A 15,399-nucleotide genomic window follows, 5' to 3' on the forward strand; every position below is an offset into this window, starting at 1 on the left:
TTTCTCCAAATCCTTGCCAACACCTATTGTTTCTTATGTTGTTAATGTCAGCCATTCTGACAGAGTTGTATCTCATCATGGTTTGAATTTGTATTTCCCTAATTATAAATGATGTTGAGCATCTTTTCTGTAAGACATCTGTATGTCTTCTTTGGAAAAATGTCTATTCACGTCTTCTGTCCATTTCTTGATTATTTGTTTTTTGGGTGTTGACTTTGATAAGTTCTTTATAGATTTTGGATACTAAACCTTTATCAGATATGTTATTTGCAAATAAACTTGCTTACATTCTTGAATACAGATGCTAAAGTTCTCAACTACAAAACTGACTTCAAATTGTGAGTACTGGGAATACCAGAGTTGTCATTCCCCTGAGCTTCTCAGCCAGGAATTTATTGCTCAGGGTGTCAAAACATAGCTGTTCTGAGGATTAGTTAGACCAGATAACTGACTGAGTGGCTGAGACATGTTATAAAGGAACACGTAGAAATCCAGATGAAGAGGCACCAGGATGAAGGCATTTGAGATCATTTGAAAGAAGCAATTGTCCTGTGACTATATGATATTTTTAGTTCAGGATCTAGTAATACGTCTAGTTATCAATAAGATTTTATGAACTTAACCATGTTTGAGGGTGTAGAAACTACATTTTCTGGTGCATTCATCTTCTTTGATACTGGATTTAAAATCACACTCCTATAGCCTTCTTGGGCATCAGACAAGAATTTATAGGTAATCAGGATTTGGGTTCTAGAAAGGGCTTTGCTTCTGGGATCATGGATGAAGCAATTGATAAGTAAGGAATCAGGAGTCACCCTTATGGGTAAATAATTCTGGGCTAGACCTTACATTATCAGCCACAGTTATCCAAAACCAGGAATCAGGATAGGACACCATGGAGAATCCTGAAAGTTGCTTAAAGGACGGGCTCTAGGCCATAGGCCATAGATAACATTGTTTAACTATACTCCCTGATGTTATATACTAGATACAGAGTCTTAGAAAAAATGGAACAATATCTGGGCATAAGAATGGGACTTGGAACTTAGACACTGAGAAAGTACTTAAGAATCTAGATTAGAGAGGTACACAACTGTGTTATATACAAGACTGAATGTTTATAAGCAGCCCTTCGAGACTGAACAAAGAAAGGTGAGATCTACTTCCTCTGAGGCAGGGATCAGAAGCAACTGATGATTTCGACAACATAGGAGCCCTGTCAAGCACAAGCTGTCACAGAACTGAGAAGATAAGTTCCCGATCTTCTCTTACACTCTCCCTGTCCTACCTTGTCTAGGGGAATTGTTAAAAATGTGTTGTTCTGCAGAGGGTCTCCTTTCCTAGCTGTTCCTTTGGGCACTGGCATGATTTCCATTCACATACTTTGCTTCCTTCTTTTTCCAGAGTTCTCTGCCCAACTGAGATACACAACTATCCCAGATAATAATGTAAGTGCAAGTACCATACACCTAGAGTCCCTAATACTCCCTGTCTCATTTACCGCAGCTCTGCTTTTTGAAAACAGTCACAATACCCTCCCCTTCTGAGTGAAATTGCCCTTGAGATTGTAAAATAATTAAACTTTGGAAGGGAACCATACCAAAATGATTTCAAAATGTCAGTGTTAAGCCACCTTAGTGATCTCTACATGATTTTCTTACACCTCCGTTAGGCCTTTAGGAAACAACAGGTGCAGTGATTGTTGCAGCAAAAACTTAATTCCTGGTAGTGCAACACCCTCTAAGACTGATTTACTGTCTGACTTCTGCCTACAGTTGTAGCCCATGGTAATGATACTGATAAAAATAATACATGAGCTTTCTGTCTAGATATTTTTCCAAATACTTTATATATATCATATTTATCCTTGCAAAAACTTCACAAGATTGGTACTGTCATGACCTCAATTTACAGACAGGAAAACTGAGGTCCAGAACAGTTAAGTAATTTGTACAAGGCCTCACAATTAATTAGCAGCGGAGCTGGGATGAACTGGGCTGATGCTTAACTGTGACTACCTATGCTGCTCACTCATACTCCAGGGTACAGTTATGAAGAACTATTCAGTTTCCTAATTCTTGACCTTTGAGCACACTTTTCTCTCAATTTATATGTCTCTTTAGTTTCATTTTCTTAAAATCTTGGTCCACATACCTCAATATTAACTCATTACTGAATCTTCCAAAACTGATCTTTAGAACTGCCATTGCACCATCCCCATGGTTTTTAATAGCCTGTCTTTACATACATATCTCACTGAAGTGGGACCTTTAACAAAAGAGACCATGCCTTTTCCCCATTATCTTTAAAGTGAGTGACATAAAACTAGTGGCCTAGTGTAGAAGTCAAATATTTATTTGCTGATTAATAGTGATATTAAGAGTGAACCGATGCCATGTGAAATCTGACTGGAGGATAGAAGAAACTTCACTGCCATGATTTTTCATGTAATTTTTAGGAAACAGCCTTCATAAATGGCCTTGGGGAACCACAGCACCATTACTGAATTCCTCCTTCTTGGGCTGTCTACAAGCCCCCAGGTCCAGACTCTGCTCTTTGTGCTGTTCCTGAACATTTACCTCCTGACCATCTTGGGGAACCTGATGATGCTGCTGGTGATCAGGGCTGACTCTCACCTCCACACACCCATGTATTTTTTCCTCAGTCATCTCTCTTTCCTAGATCTTTGTTTATCTTCAGTTACTGTGCCCAGGATGCTGAGAGATCTCCTATCAGAGATAAAAACCATCTCAGTAAGGGGTTGCCTGGCTCAAAGTTTCTTTGTGTTCATCACTGCAGGGACTGAGGGCTTTCTTCTCTCAGTGATGGCCTATGACCGCTACGCTGCCATCTGCCACCCTCTGCTCTATGGACAGATGATGAGGAAAAAGCTTTGTGTGCAACTTGTGTTGGGCTCATGGGGCTTGGGTTTTTTTAATGCACTTATCAACATCCTCCTAGCTACCAACTTGGACTTCTGTGAGAGCCAGATCATCAGCCACTACAGCTGTGAGGTACCCTCCCTTTTTCCTCTGTCTTGCTCTGATATCTCCACCAATCTCAGAGTGCTGTTCTGCTCCACCCTACTTCATGGGTTTGGGACCTTCTTCCCAATCATCTCATCCTATGCCTGCATTGTCTCTACCATCCTGAGCATCAGCTCCGCCTCAGGGAGAGAGAAGGCCTTCTCTACCTGCTCCTCTCACCTTATGGCAGTGATCTTCTTTTATTGCTCAGGGTTACTCCGCTATCTCATGCCAACCTCAGGATCCCCCTTAGAGCTGATCTTCTCTGTGCAATATAGTGTGATCACCCCCATGCTGAATCCTCTCATCTACAGCCTTAAGAACAAGGAGGTGAAGGCAGCTGTGAGGACACTAGGAACTTATTTGCCATGTTCCAGGTGAAAAAAGAGAAGCTGGAGGATAATAGGAAATCAGGATGATATGATACTAGATCTATATTATGTCAGATGTTATGAGATAAGTAAGCAGTGCAAAAGAAAGAACATAGAGGTATTAGAAAGTTGGTACTTTAGTCTAAATAGAAGGAAACATGGGTTAAATAAGTGTCTCAATTCAGAAAATGTGGTCATTAAAGTGTTGATTCATCTTTCTCATGTACTCCCCAAATATTTGCTTTGATCTTCTTCTTAGTAAAATATGTATATGTTCAGTTATTATTAGTAATTTAGTTTAGGAAAAGGCAATGAAAGCCATACTTTACTCTTAAGTGAAGATTCTGGGTGGTTGAGTAAAAATAGTAATAGACTTCAGCTAAGTGGAAGGAGAATAACAAACTTCAACTGAGTGGTCCTTGGATATAGGCAAAAGGAACTGAAGATGCTGAAGAAAGTGAGTGCATATACTGGGCCAGAGGACAGACTCAAACAAACCTTCCCAAATCCTGTTGTTTCTTTCTGTAATCTTTCTATGGAACCCTTACATATGCTCATTCATATATGTATTATTTCTTGCATATATGTGTGTGAATAAATGTTATGATCATAACAATAACTAAAAATAAAATACTTTAAAATACATATAGATTAACAAAGAAAGCAAACATTCTTTTTAAAAAAGTCTTCTTGATTATTCCAAACATCCTTGAATTGTGTTTCCTTGCTTATTTATTTGATAAGTAACAGTGGGAGAAAATATGATGCCAGAACAGACTAGTTTGACTGAAAACCTAATAGTTCACTGTAAATAAATAAATGAAAATTTTGACTTGTGTAACAGTCTATTTGTGCTTAAGACTATTTGTACTTAAGACTATAATATGTTTATCTGTAATTAAGACTATAATAAACTTTTACACAAATGGGAGTATTTAAGTATAACAGGGTGCAGCATCAGACTCTAAATACATACATAAAGCAAATGGATTTGAATAGACAGTTTAGGCAAAGAACTGTGCTTGTTAACCTTTTTAGCCTTTTACTTTTTTGATTAATAAATCGCTTTTACACATCAAATTTGACGAGACTTGATTTTGCCTGAGAAATCCCAAAGGGAAGACGTAGCCCTTAGAGTATCATTTGAAAACTACTCTTTTCCTGCTTGGGAAGCCAGGCAAATGCCCCTTTTGCCAGTCTACTTTCAACTCCCACTAGACTCAGAAGGGTTTAGAATTAATGATTAAGGGTCATTGCATCACTCAGGTGTTCCAAAGACCATACCTAAGAGATCCCCACTCATCCTTATAAAAATCAATGTTGAAAAAACTTTTTTACTACTAAGTGTAACTTCAGGTTAAGACCATAGAATACAAAAGCTGGTGCCCTCACCATGTCCTGGCCTGCCAAGGGCAAGGAATCAAGCCAACCAGCTGCCTAAATACAGCTGTTCTGTGAACTCATTAAACCTGAATAATGTTTTGTTTAACTGAGACATAAAGTTAGAAAAAAGAAAAACTAATATTATGTGAGACTCTGAAAAAAAGAACACAATATCAATTTCACAATATCAATTTATTACTGTATAATTCAGTAAAGTGTTTCATCATCAAAAGGATTTTATAAATTTTATCATGGCACCAGATGTAGAAGCTACATTCTCCAGGTCATCTTCCTTCTTACTAAATGGGACTAAATAAAAGTCCTGCAGCCAAATTGCGGAGAAGACTGGTTTATTGAACAGGATATACAGGTAATGTGCATTTGGAGTGTGGGAAGGATTTTGAGGCTGGATTTATGGCTAAGGAGTTAACAAGTAAGGAATAAGACCTTTCTCTTGGCTGAGCTCAGGACGTACTGGGAATGGTCAGGATAAGGAACTGGCTGGCCACCCTAATAAGTCCTATGGATGACCCAAGGTCAGACTAGAGGGTATAAGGCCAAAGCTGGAAGTCATTGGTAAATACTCAATGTTCAAGCAAATAGAGCATTGTTGTAATCTAGACATAGAGACTGAGAAATAGAGGGAGGGACATGAGCACATCTGGCCATGAAGGAGAAATCTGGAGTATGAAGATTAGGACTGTGTCTCAGGAAGAAAGTCATAAAGTTACTCTAACTATCTCTATGACAGAGGAATATAAAGGATTGGATATTCTACTCCTGTTTTAAACAGGCCCCTGAGTATGAGCAGAGAAAAGTTGGTGAGAGGAGCCTTCCTCCTGTGGACAGGGAATAACAGCAATGGGTGTTTCCAACAGAAACTAGTCCTACAGGATAAATGCCCCGAGTTTTTTTCCTATACTGCCTGGGAGAGAGATCCAGAATGCTTAGTACTGGGCAGAGTCCTCTCTCCTTGCTGCTGCTCTAGCCAGGATACCCATTCAAGTATTCCCTGGCATTAAACCCTTTCAAGCTTTCCTCTTGCTTACTTTTCTTTTTTCTTTTTTAAAGATTTCATTTATTTATTTTAGAAAGAACGAGTAAGAGAGAGCATAAGAGCAAGGTGAGGGACGGAGGGAGAAGCAGACTCCCCACTGAGCAGGGAGCCCTATGTAGGGCTTGATCCCAAGACTCAGGGATCATGACCTGAGCTGAAGGCAGATGCTTAACTGACTGAGCCACCCAGCCTGTTCTGGGATACACATCCATCCTAGTAATGCTCTTCAGGTGGGCCTGAGGGTCTACACTGAGTCCCAACCACTTTCTCTCCCCCTTATCTTCATTTCTGCAGTCCTGCAGCTATTCCTGTTAGTGGCAATCACATACCCACCTCTCTAATTGCAAAGTGGAGATAGACTCAACACCAAAATAATTCTAAACTTCTAACTTGCCTACCAGCAGAGGTGATGAGCAGAGGAGGAAAGTTACTGGTAATGGTTTCCAAGCAACTTCTTACACATCTCTTGATAAAAGCATGTGAAGTAATATCAGTGACAGCAACATCAGCAGTAACAGCTTTGGTTTTCAAAAGTGCTTCACTGATGTGAGAATATATGACTTTTGCCTAGACTTAATAATCTCAAATAATAGGAAGGAGGAGGAGGAGAGATGGTAGAAGCATTATTAAGTTAGAAGTAGGTGCTTTTGAAGAGCTTTACATATAATTTCATATTTAATCCTAAAAACCCTCTGTGGTACTGTTACTATCTGCCTTTAATGTGCAAGGATATTGGAGTAAAGAGCTTTATGTATCTTGTGTGAAGTAATAGCTTGTTAGTATTTGAGGATTTGAACTTAGTTTAATATAGAAACCCACATGGTTAGCCACTGTTCTCTGACGTCCACTTATTCCCGAGGCATCAGCTTTTCAGAACTACCCAGGTTTTAACTGCCTATGGGCTGCACTCTTTCTCAGTACTGAGCCTTTGGGTGCTTTTTTATTCAAACTAAATATGTGTCAGAAACATATTTCCAAGAGCAATCATACACTTTCTTAAAAAGTTTTGTCAAATTCGCTCAATGTACTATCATTATTGACCCTCATTAAATCACAGTTTACGCTGCCATTGCATTAGTTACAGTATAAATTCTCTCTTCATATCTATATTCTTCAATAGACAATATTAAGAACAGGGGCCATATTTTAATCATCTTTTTTTTTAATGGTTGACACAAAACCCAGGTAATAATAGAAAGCAAAATTGTTTACTGGATAACAGTGATATGAAAAGAGAACCAATATAATCAGAAAGTTCCTTGGGGGAATAATAGACCTTTGGCTCCTATGCTTTTTTTTTTTATTTTTTATTTATTTTCAGTGTAACAGTATTCATTGTTTTTGCACCACACCCAGTGCTCCATGCAATCTGTGCCCTCCTTAATACCCACCACCTGGTTCCCCCAACCTCCCATCCCCCACCCCTTCAAAACCCTCAGGTTGTTTTTCAGAGTCCATAGTCTCTCGTGGTTCACCTCCCCTTCCAATTTCCCTCAACTCCTATGCTTTTTTATATTACTTCTAGGAGAAGGCCTTTGTAAATGGACTTGGGGAACTACAGCACAATCACAGAGTTTATCCTCCTCGGGCTCTCTGCCAACCCCCTCATCCAGGCTGCACTCTTTGTTCCCTTCCTGGGGATTTACTTGCTGACTATCATGGGGAACCTGATGCTTCTGCTGGTGATAAGGGCTGATTTCCACCTCCACACACCCATGTACTTCTTCCTGAGTCACCTTTCTTTTGTTGATATCTGCTTCTCTTCGGTCACTGTGCCCAAGATGCTGGAGAACCTTCTGTCTCAGAAGAAAACAATATCAGTAGAGGGCTGCCTCACTCAAGTCTTCTTTGTGTTTGTTGCTGCAGGAACTGAAGCCTGTCTGCTTTCTGTAATGGCTTATGACCGCTATGCTGCCATCTGCCACCCTCTGCTCTATGGACAGATCATGAGTAAACAGCTGTATATGCAGCTTGTGTGGGGCTCTTGGGGACTGGGCTTTCTGGATGCATTCATCAACATCTTCCTAGCTATGAAGATGGTCTTCTGCAAGGCCCAAATCATCCCCCACTTCAGCTGTGAAATGCCCTCTCTCCTCTCACTGTCTTGTTCTGATATCTCCAGAAACCTCATTGCCTTGCTCTGCTCCACTCTTCTGCATGGGCTAGGAACCTTCCTTTTGGTCTTCTTATCCTATGTCCGTATTATCACCACCATCCTGAGCATTAGCTCTACCACAGGCAGAAGCAAGGCCTTCTCCACCTGCTCCTCCCACCTCACTGCAGTGACACTTTACTATGGTTCAGGTTTGCTCCGCAATCTCATGCCAAATTCAGGTTCCCCACTTGAGCTGATCTTTTCTGTGCAGTATACTGTAGTCACTCCCATGCTGAATCCTCTCATCTATAGCCTGAAGAACAAGGAGGTGAAGGCAGCTCTGACAAGAACTTTGGAAAAGTATTTGCAACATATCAGGTGCTGAAATGAAAAAAGAAAATGGTGGAAAACTGGAATATATCTGCATACAAAAGGACATTCAGTGAGTTTACAATAGTAAGGTATGCTTACCATGTCAGATGTTGCAACATAAATTAGAAGTCCATTAGAAAATGACAGAAAGTAATTATAGGAAGAATGGTTCAATTCCTTTTCAAGGCAAACAAATTGTGAAATAACCACCTTAACCTAGAGAGTTTTGTTATTCATATTTTTTCATTTTTCTCATTTCAGAACATTAACCTTAGGCTAATTAATCTTGGGCTTTCATTTAGTAAAATCACTAGTTTCACTAAACTATCATTATATTTATTAACTTTTGGGAATACACTTTTGAGAAGAAGGTAGGGTCCTGGATCTATAAGAAAGAAAAGTTATGGATAAGGGTAAATGGCAAGAAAGTTAAAGAATTCCAACTGGATGTCTTTAGAAGACAGGCATGGAAAGCTGAAAGTTCTGCAGGGAAACAATAAACATATTGATGCAGAGCTCAGACACAAAATTTCCAAGAACTTTTCTGTATGTGTGGGATGGTGGCCAGATCTCCAGTGTGAGAGCCTGCAAGAAGGCTCTGGGTCTCTAGAAACCTCATTTCTCACATCGTCTTCACTCAGAATTATATTTTCTACAATTAGCTAATCTTACCCCTGTTCTTTTTCTTATGGAGTGCAGGCTATGAGCTCTAGGCAAATAATCTGGTCTTGATCTCATCACAAGTGAGTCCTAAACCATCCTTGTCTCCCATCTTTCAGCTGTGAAACAACTGGTCACTGCTTAGGAACCAGTGGTTTACTGGCTTTAAGGCACTGCATCACTCCCACATAATTCACTTTTGCCTATAAAACATAAACCCATTCTCACATTGCTTCTGATTTGTTTAATCCATATTTTACAATTATCTAATTCACTGTATTTAAGTAAAAAGGGGCAAAACTAAGTACAAACTATTCACTTAATTCATGTAATATTAGCTTGCACTTTTGGGGTACCTGGGTGACTCAGTCATTTGAGCGTCCAACTCTTGATTTCAGCTCAGGTCATGATCTCAGGTTGTAAGAATCCCACACTGAGTTCCAAGCTTGGCATAGAGATTGCTTAAGATTCTCTCTCTCCACCTGCTTCCCTCTCCCTCTCCCCCCCATCATGTGTGTGCTCTCTCTTTCTCTCTCTCCCACTCTTTAAAAAAAAATTAGCTTGCACTTTTCTCAAGCTTCTTTTGAAAACTCATTTTGTTCCAGTTGTCAATTATAAAGTCTCTTCCTCCTCATCTGGCCATTTATAACTCACAGTAACAGCCTCTTCTCATTTGATACTCCAGAAAACTCTAAATGCATTATCTCCCTCTGCAAACAACAGGGTATTCAAGGCCTTCTTTGGATTCTGTTACCTAAGGTGAAGCACCAGCAAACCCTCCAATGCCAAGCTTCCTAGGATGAAGGACAGTGAAAAGGACTGCACCTGGGATGAAGGCTGGTTGTAGTCAGTGCACAGATGTCACAGACTGAAAATGATTGAGAGAAAGATACCAACAAACTCAGTTAAATTCCCTTTAGAATAAGTAAAAGACATGAAATCATAACTGCATGAAGACATCCCTTCAAATCTTAGAGGCTCAACAGTTGCCTCTTTAGAGGGGCAATGCCCTTGAACTTGATGCCTACAGTGTTACTCTACTGCTTACTTTACTGCCTCAAGGCCTAAAGGATTTTCTTTAGGCCTTAGAGAAACTCTTCTGACCATTCTCTCAAGGATTTTAGTGCTCTTCTGGCCTGCAGAAATTTGAGGATGTTGGCATATCCAGCATATTGGCCTTCCCAAGAGACATAAATAACTGGTAGCAGTCCTAGTATATACCTGAGTGCTTTTTGCTGAAAGGTTGAATTTATAAGAAAATTCTCAATTTTAATTTCCCATTTTCACCATTTCCTAAACAGGTCTGAAGTCTCTTCCTATAACACAGGTAACAAACAAACAAATAAACAAGCAAAAAAACAGCAAACAGAGAGGGAAGCTTGCAATGTGACAGTAAGTTTTTCAGCTTTTCCCTAGTTTCATCATGTTCTTTGCTTTTTTACTTAAAACCTTTGCAATCTATTCTATTATTCTTATCACTTTATCTTTATGAAAAATATGTCATTTCCAAAAATTGAGCAAACATATATATTCCAATTAAAGAATGATTATGAAATGAATACAAACATACTACTCAGCTTAAGAAATTGTTCATTTTGCCATCTGTTCTTTACTCTCCAAAACTGCCTACTACTCTGAACTTATTAATCATTTTCTTTGTCTAACTTAGTTTTGCCTATTCTGAACTTTAAAAACAGAATTATGATATATGTTTGTTGTGGTTTGCTTCTCTTCATCTATAGGAAGTTATCACCAATCAGAGCCCTGGTTTTGGCACTCAGCTGTTACGTGTCTAAAACTGCTAGCATAGGCAGTTGCTTGTTTCAGTAAGGGATTCTATACACTTTGGCCTAAGATGGAAGTTTTCAGATTTGGTTCCTAACCAAAACTTTTCTCAGGTTAGGGGTTTAGAGTCCAAATGTACCTTCTGACAAGGCCTACACTGGAGTGTAGAACAGAAATTATGATGTAGATAATTCAGCAGTAAATTTCAACAGTTTAGAAGAATTAACTCATTATTTTACTCTGATATTATAGCAGAATCAGTACATCCAGACACAGGAAGCAGATTGGTAGTTGCCTGAGATTGTAAAGGAAGGAAGAATGGAGAGTTGTTGCTTAATGTGTACAAGGGTTTGTTTTGTTTTGTTTTGTTTTGTTTTTTGAGCTGATGAAAATATTTTGGCTCTAGAGAGAGGTAGTGGTTACATAGCATTGTGAATATACCAAGCAATACTGAATTGTGTACTCTTTTAAAAAGTTTTTATTTAAATTTTAGTTAGTTAACATACAGTGTAATATTAGTTTCAGTTGTACAATTTAGTGATTCGACATGTCCATACAACACCTGGTGCTCATCACAAGTGCCCTCCTTAATCCCCAGCACCTATTTAACCCATCCCCCACTCACCTCCCCTCTAGTAACCATCAGTTTATTCTCTATAGTTGAGAGTCTGTATCTTGGTTTGCCTTTCTCTCTTTTTTTTCCCTATGCTCATTTATTTTGTTTCTTAAATTCCACATTCCACATATGAGTGAAATTACATGGTATTTGTCTTTCTTTGACTGACTTATTTCACGTAGCCTAATATACTCTAGCTTTATCCATGTCATTGCAAATGGCAAGATTTCATTCCTTTTTATGGCTGAGTAATATTCCATTGGGTATATATACCACATCTTATTTATCCATTCATCAGTCAGTGGACATTTGGTCTCTTTCCATAATTTGGCTATTGTAAATAAGGTGCTATAAACATCCAGGGAGCATGTATCCCTTCAAATTAGTATTTTTGTATTCTTTGGATAAATACCAAGTTGTGCAACTGCTGGATCATAAGGTAGTTCTATTTTTAAAGTTTTGAGGACCCTCTGTACTATTTTCCAGAATAGCTGCACCAGTTTGCATTCCCACCAACAGTGGGAGGGGTCCCATTTCTCTGCATCCTTGCCAACACCTATTGTTTCTTGTGTTGTAGATTTTAGCCATTCTGACAGTATGAGGTAATATCTCACTGTAGTTTTTTTAAAATATTTTATTCATTTATTTGAGAGAGAGATCATAAGAGAGAAAGAACATGAGAAGGAGGTAGAGGGAGAAGTAGGCACCTCGCTGAGCAGGGAGGCAGAGGCAGGGTTTGATCCCAGGACCCTGGGATCATTACCTGAGCTGAAGGCAGATGCTTAACCAACTGAGCCACCTAGGTGCCCCATCTCACTGTAGTTTTGATTCATATTTCCCTGATGATAAATGATGTTAAACATCTTTTCATGTTTCTGTTGGGCATCAGTATGTCTTCTTTAGAGGAATGTCTATTCATATCTTCTGTCTGTTTTTAATTGGATTATTTGTTTTCAGGGTGTTGAGTTTGGTAAGTTCTTCATATATTTTGGATACTAACCCTTTATCAGACATTTCATTTGCAATTATCTTCTCCCACTCTGCAGGTTGACTTTTAGTTTTGTTGATTGTTTCTTTTGTTGTGCAGAAGCTTTATATTCACAAATCAACGAAGGTGGTGCAGCACATTAATAAAAGAAAGGATAAGAACCATATGATCCTTTCAACTGATGCAGAAAAAATATCTGACAAAGTATAACATCCATTCATAATAATAAAAAAATAAAAACCTCAACAAAGTAGGATTAGAGGGAATATACTTCAATATAAGAAAGGCTATATGTGGAAATTTCACAGCTAATATTATCCTCAATGGGAAAAAACCAAGAGCTTTTACTCTATAGTCATGAACAAAACGGAGATGTACAATCTCACCACTGTTATTTAAAATAACACTGGAAGTCCTGGCCACAGTAATCAGACAACAAAAAGATATAGAACATCCAAATTGGCAAAGAAGTCAAACTTTCACTATTTGCAGGTGATGTGATACTCTATATAGAAAACCCTAAAGATTCCACAAAAAAATTGCTAGAACTGTTACATGAATTCAGTAAAGTCACAGATACAAAAACAACATACAGAAATGTGTTGCATTTCTGTACACTAATAATGAAGCAGCATGAAGAGAGGTTAAGGAATCTATCCCATTTATAATTGTACCAAAAACAATAAGATACTAGGAATAAACCTAACCAAATAGATGAAAGATCTGTACTCTGAAAACTATAAAATACTGATGAAAGAAATTGAATATGACGTAAAGAAATGGAAAGGTATTCTATGCTCATGAATCAGAAGAACAAATATTGTTAAAATATCCACACTACCCAAAGCAATCTACAGATTTAATGCAATCCCTATCAAAATGCCATCAACATTTTTCACAGAGCTAGAACAAGTAATCCTAAAATTTGTATGGAACCACAAAAGACCCTGAATAGCAAAAGCAATCTTGAAAAATAAAAACAAAGCTGGAAGTATCACAACTCCAGATTCAAGTTATATTACAAACCAATATGATACTGGCACAAAAATAGACATGTAGATCAATGGACCAAAATAGAAAACTCAAAAATGGACCCACAACTATATAGTCAACAAATCTTCAACAAAGCAGGAAAGAATATCCAATGGAAAAAAGACAGTCTCTTCAACAAATGGTGTTAGGAAAACTGGACAGCAACATGCAAAATAATGAAACTGGACCACTTTCTTACAACATACACAAAAATAAATTCAAAATTGTTGACAGACCTAAATGTGAGATAGGAAGCCATTAAAATCCTAGAGGAGAACACAGACCATAACTTCTTTGACCTCAGCTGCAGCAACTTCTTACTAAGTATGTCTCCCGAGGCAAGGGAAATGAAAGCAAAAATAAACTATTGGAACTTCATCAGAATGGGGCACCTGGGTGGCTCAATTTGGCTCAGGTCATGATTCCTGGACCCTGGGATTGAGCCCCATATTGGGCTCCCTGCGTGGTTGGGAGCCTGCTTCTCTCTCTGTCTCTGTCCCTCCCCCTGTTCCTGTGCTCTCTCTCAAATAAATAAATAAAATCTCTTTAAAATGGTTAATTTTATGGTGCATGGATTTTATCTCAAATAACAATATTAATACCTTTTTTTAAAATTTCTTTTCAGTGTAACAGTATTCATTGTTTTTGCACCACAACCAGTGCTCCATACAATATGTGCCCTCCCTAATACCCACCACCTGGTTCTCCCAACCTCCCACCCCCCACCCCTTCAAAACCCTCAGGCTGTTTTTCAGAGTCCATAGTCTCTCATGGTTCACCTCCCCTTCCAATTTCCCTCAACTCCCTTCTCCTCTCCATCTCCCCTTGTCCTCCATGTTATTTGTTATGCTCCACAAATAAGTGAAACCATATGATACTTGACTCTCTCTGCTTGACTTATTTCACTCAGCATAATCTCTTCCAGTCCTGTCCATGTTGCTACAACACTTGGGTATTCAACCTTTCTGATGGAGGCATAATACTCCATAGTGTATATGGACCACATCTTCCTTATCCATTCGTCTGTTGAAGGGCATCTTGGTTCTTTCCACAGTTTGGCGACCGTGGCCATTGCTGCTATAAACATTGGGGTACAGATGGTCCTTCTTTTCATTACATCTGTATCTTTGGGGTAAATACCCAGTAGTGCAATTGCAGGGTCATAGGGAAGCTCTATTTTTAATTTCCTGAGGAATCTCCACACTGTTCTCCAAAGTGGCTGCACCAGTTTGCATTCCCACCAACAGTGTAAGAGGGTTCCCCTTTCTCCACATCCTCTCCAACACACGTTGTTTCCTGTCTTGCTAATTTTGGCCATTCTAACTGGTGTCAGGTGGTATCTCAATGTGGTTTTCATTTGAATCTCTTAATGGTGTTCATAACCTTTGGCCCAGGATTCAGGTTCTTGAAATAACCAAAATAGGGAAAACTTCATGCTAAAATTGTTAAATGAAGTGTTGTACACTTCGTTGAGTCTCCCCTAGATATAATTTGGAACAACTATTAGCATAAATAAATTGTTACCATGGTAAAAAGCTAAAGAACTGCTAGTAACAGTAGGATTATTAGATCAAATTTGACTTGTGTACTTGATGAAACTGGATGATAATTGAAAAATTTTTTTTTAATTAGAAGTCATAAGAAAATGTTCATGATATAATTTTAGGTATAACTATAGTATGTTAATAAATGCATCTAAGAATGCATTACAAAAAGATTTTCTGTAGACAAATTTAGAAGGAAATAAATATAACCATTTCTGTGTTGCTAGTTTTATTTATTTATTTTTTCATGTGATGACAACTTTTATTTATTTTTGGTGACAGTTTATGGTTTTTTTGTTGTTGTTGATTTTTATTTCTTTTCAGTGTTCCAGAATTCATTGTTAATGCACCACACCCAGTGCTCCATGCAATATGTGCCATCCTTAATACCCACCATCAGGGCTTCCCAACCCCTGCCCCAAAACCCTCAGTTTGTTTCTCAGAGTCCACAGTCTCTTATGGTTCGTCTC

General features: G+C 38.5%; 2 protein-coding genes across 2 annotated transcripts; both read left to right on the plus strand.

Moving 5' to 3' along the window:
• Positions 1 to 2,474: 2,474 nt before the first annotated feature.
• On the plus strand, positions 2,475 to 3,407 carry LOC308347098 (olfactory receptor 8S1-like; the record flags this gene model as incomplete). The annotated part of the gene is made up of 1 exon (XM_080810245.1): positions 2,475 to 3,407. The coding sequence occupies one exon, from the start codon at positions 2,475 to 2,477 to the stop codon at positions 3,405 to 3,407; it is 933 nt and encodes a 310-aa protein (XP_080666371.1).
• Positions 3,408 to 7,378: 3,971 nt separating this feature from the next.
• Positions 7,379 to 8,317, plus strand: LOC308348143 (olfactory receptor 8S1-like; the record flags this gene model as incomplete). Its single annotated transcript, XM_080812036.1, has 1 exon — positions 7,379 to 8,317. The coding sequence occupies one exon, from the start codon at positions 7,379 to 7,381 to the stop codon at positions 8,315 to 8,317; it is 939 nt and encodes a 312-aa protein (XP_080668162.1).
• Between the last annotated feature and the right edge of the window lie 7,082 nt (positions 8,318 to 15,399).

This window comes from Martes martes (assembly GCF_963455335.1).
Source record: "Martes martes genome assembly, chromosome: 8".
Lineage (NCBI taxonomy): Eukaryota > Metazoa > Chordata > Mammalia > Carnivora > Mustelidae > Martes > Martes martes.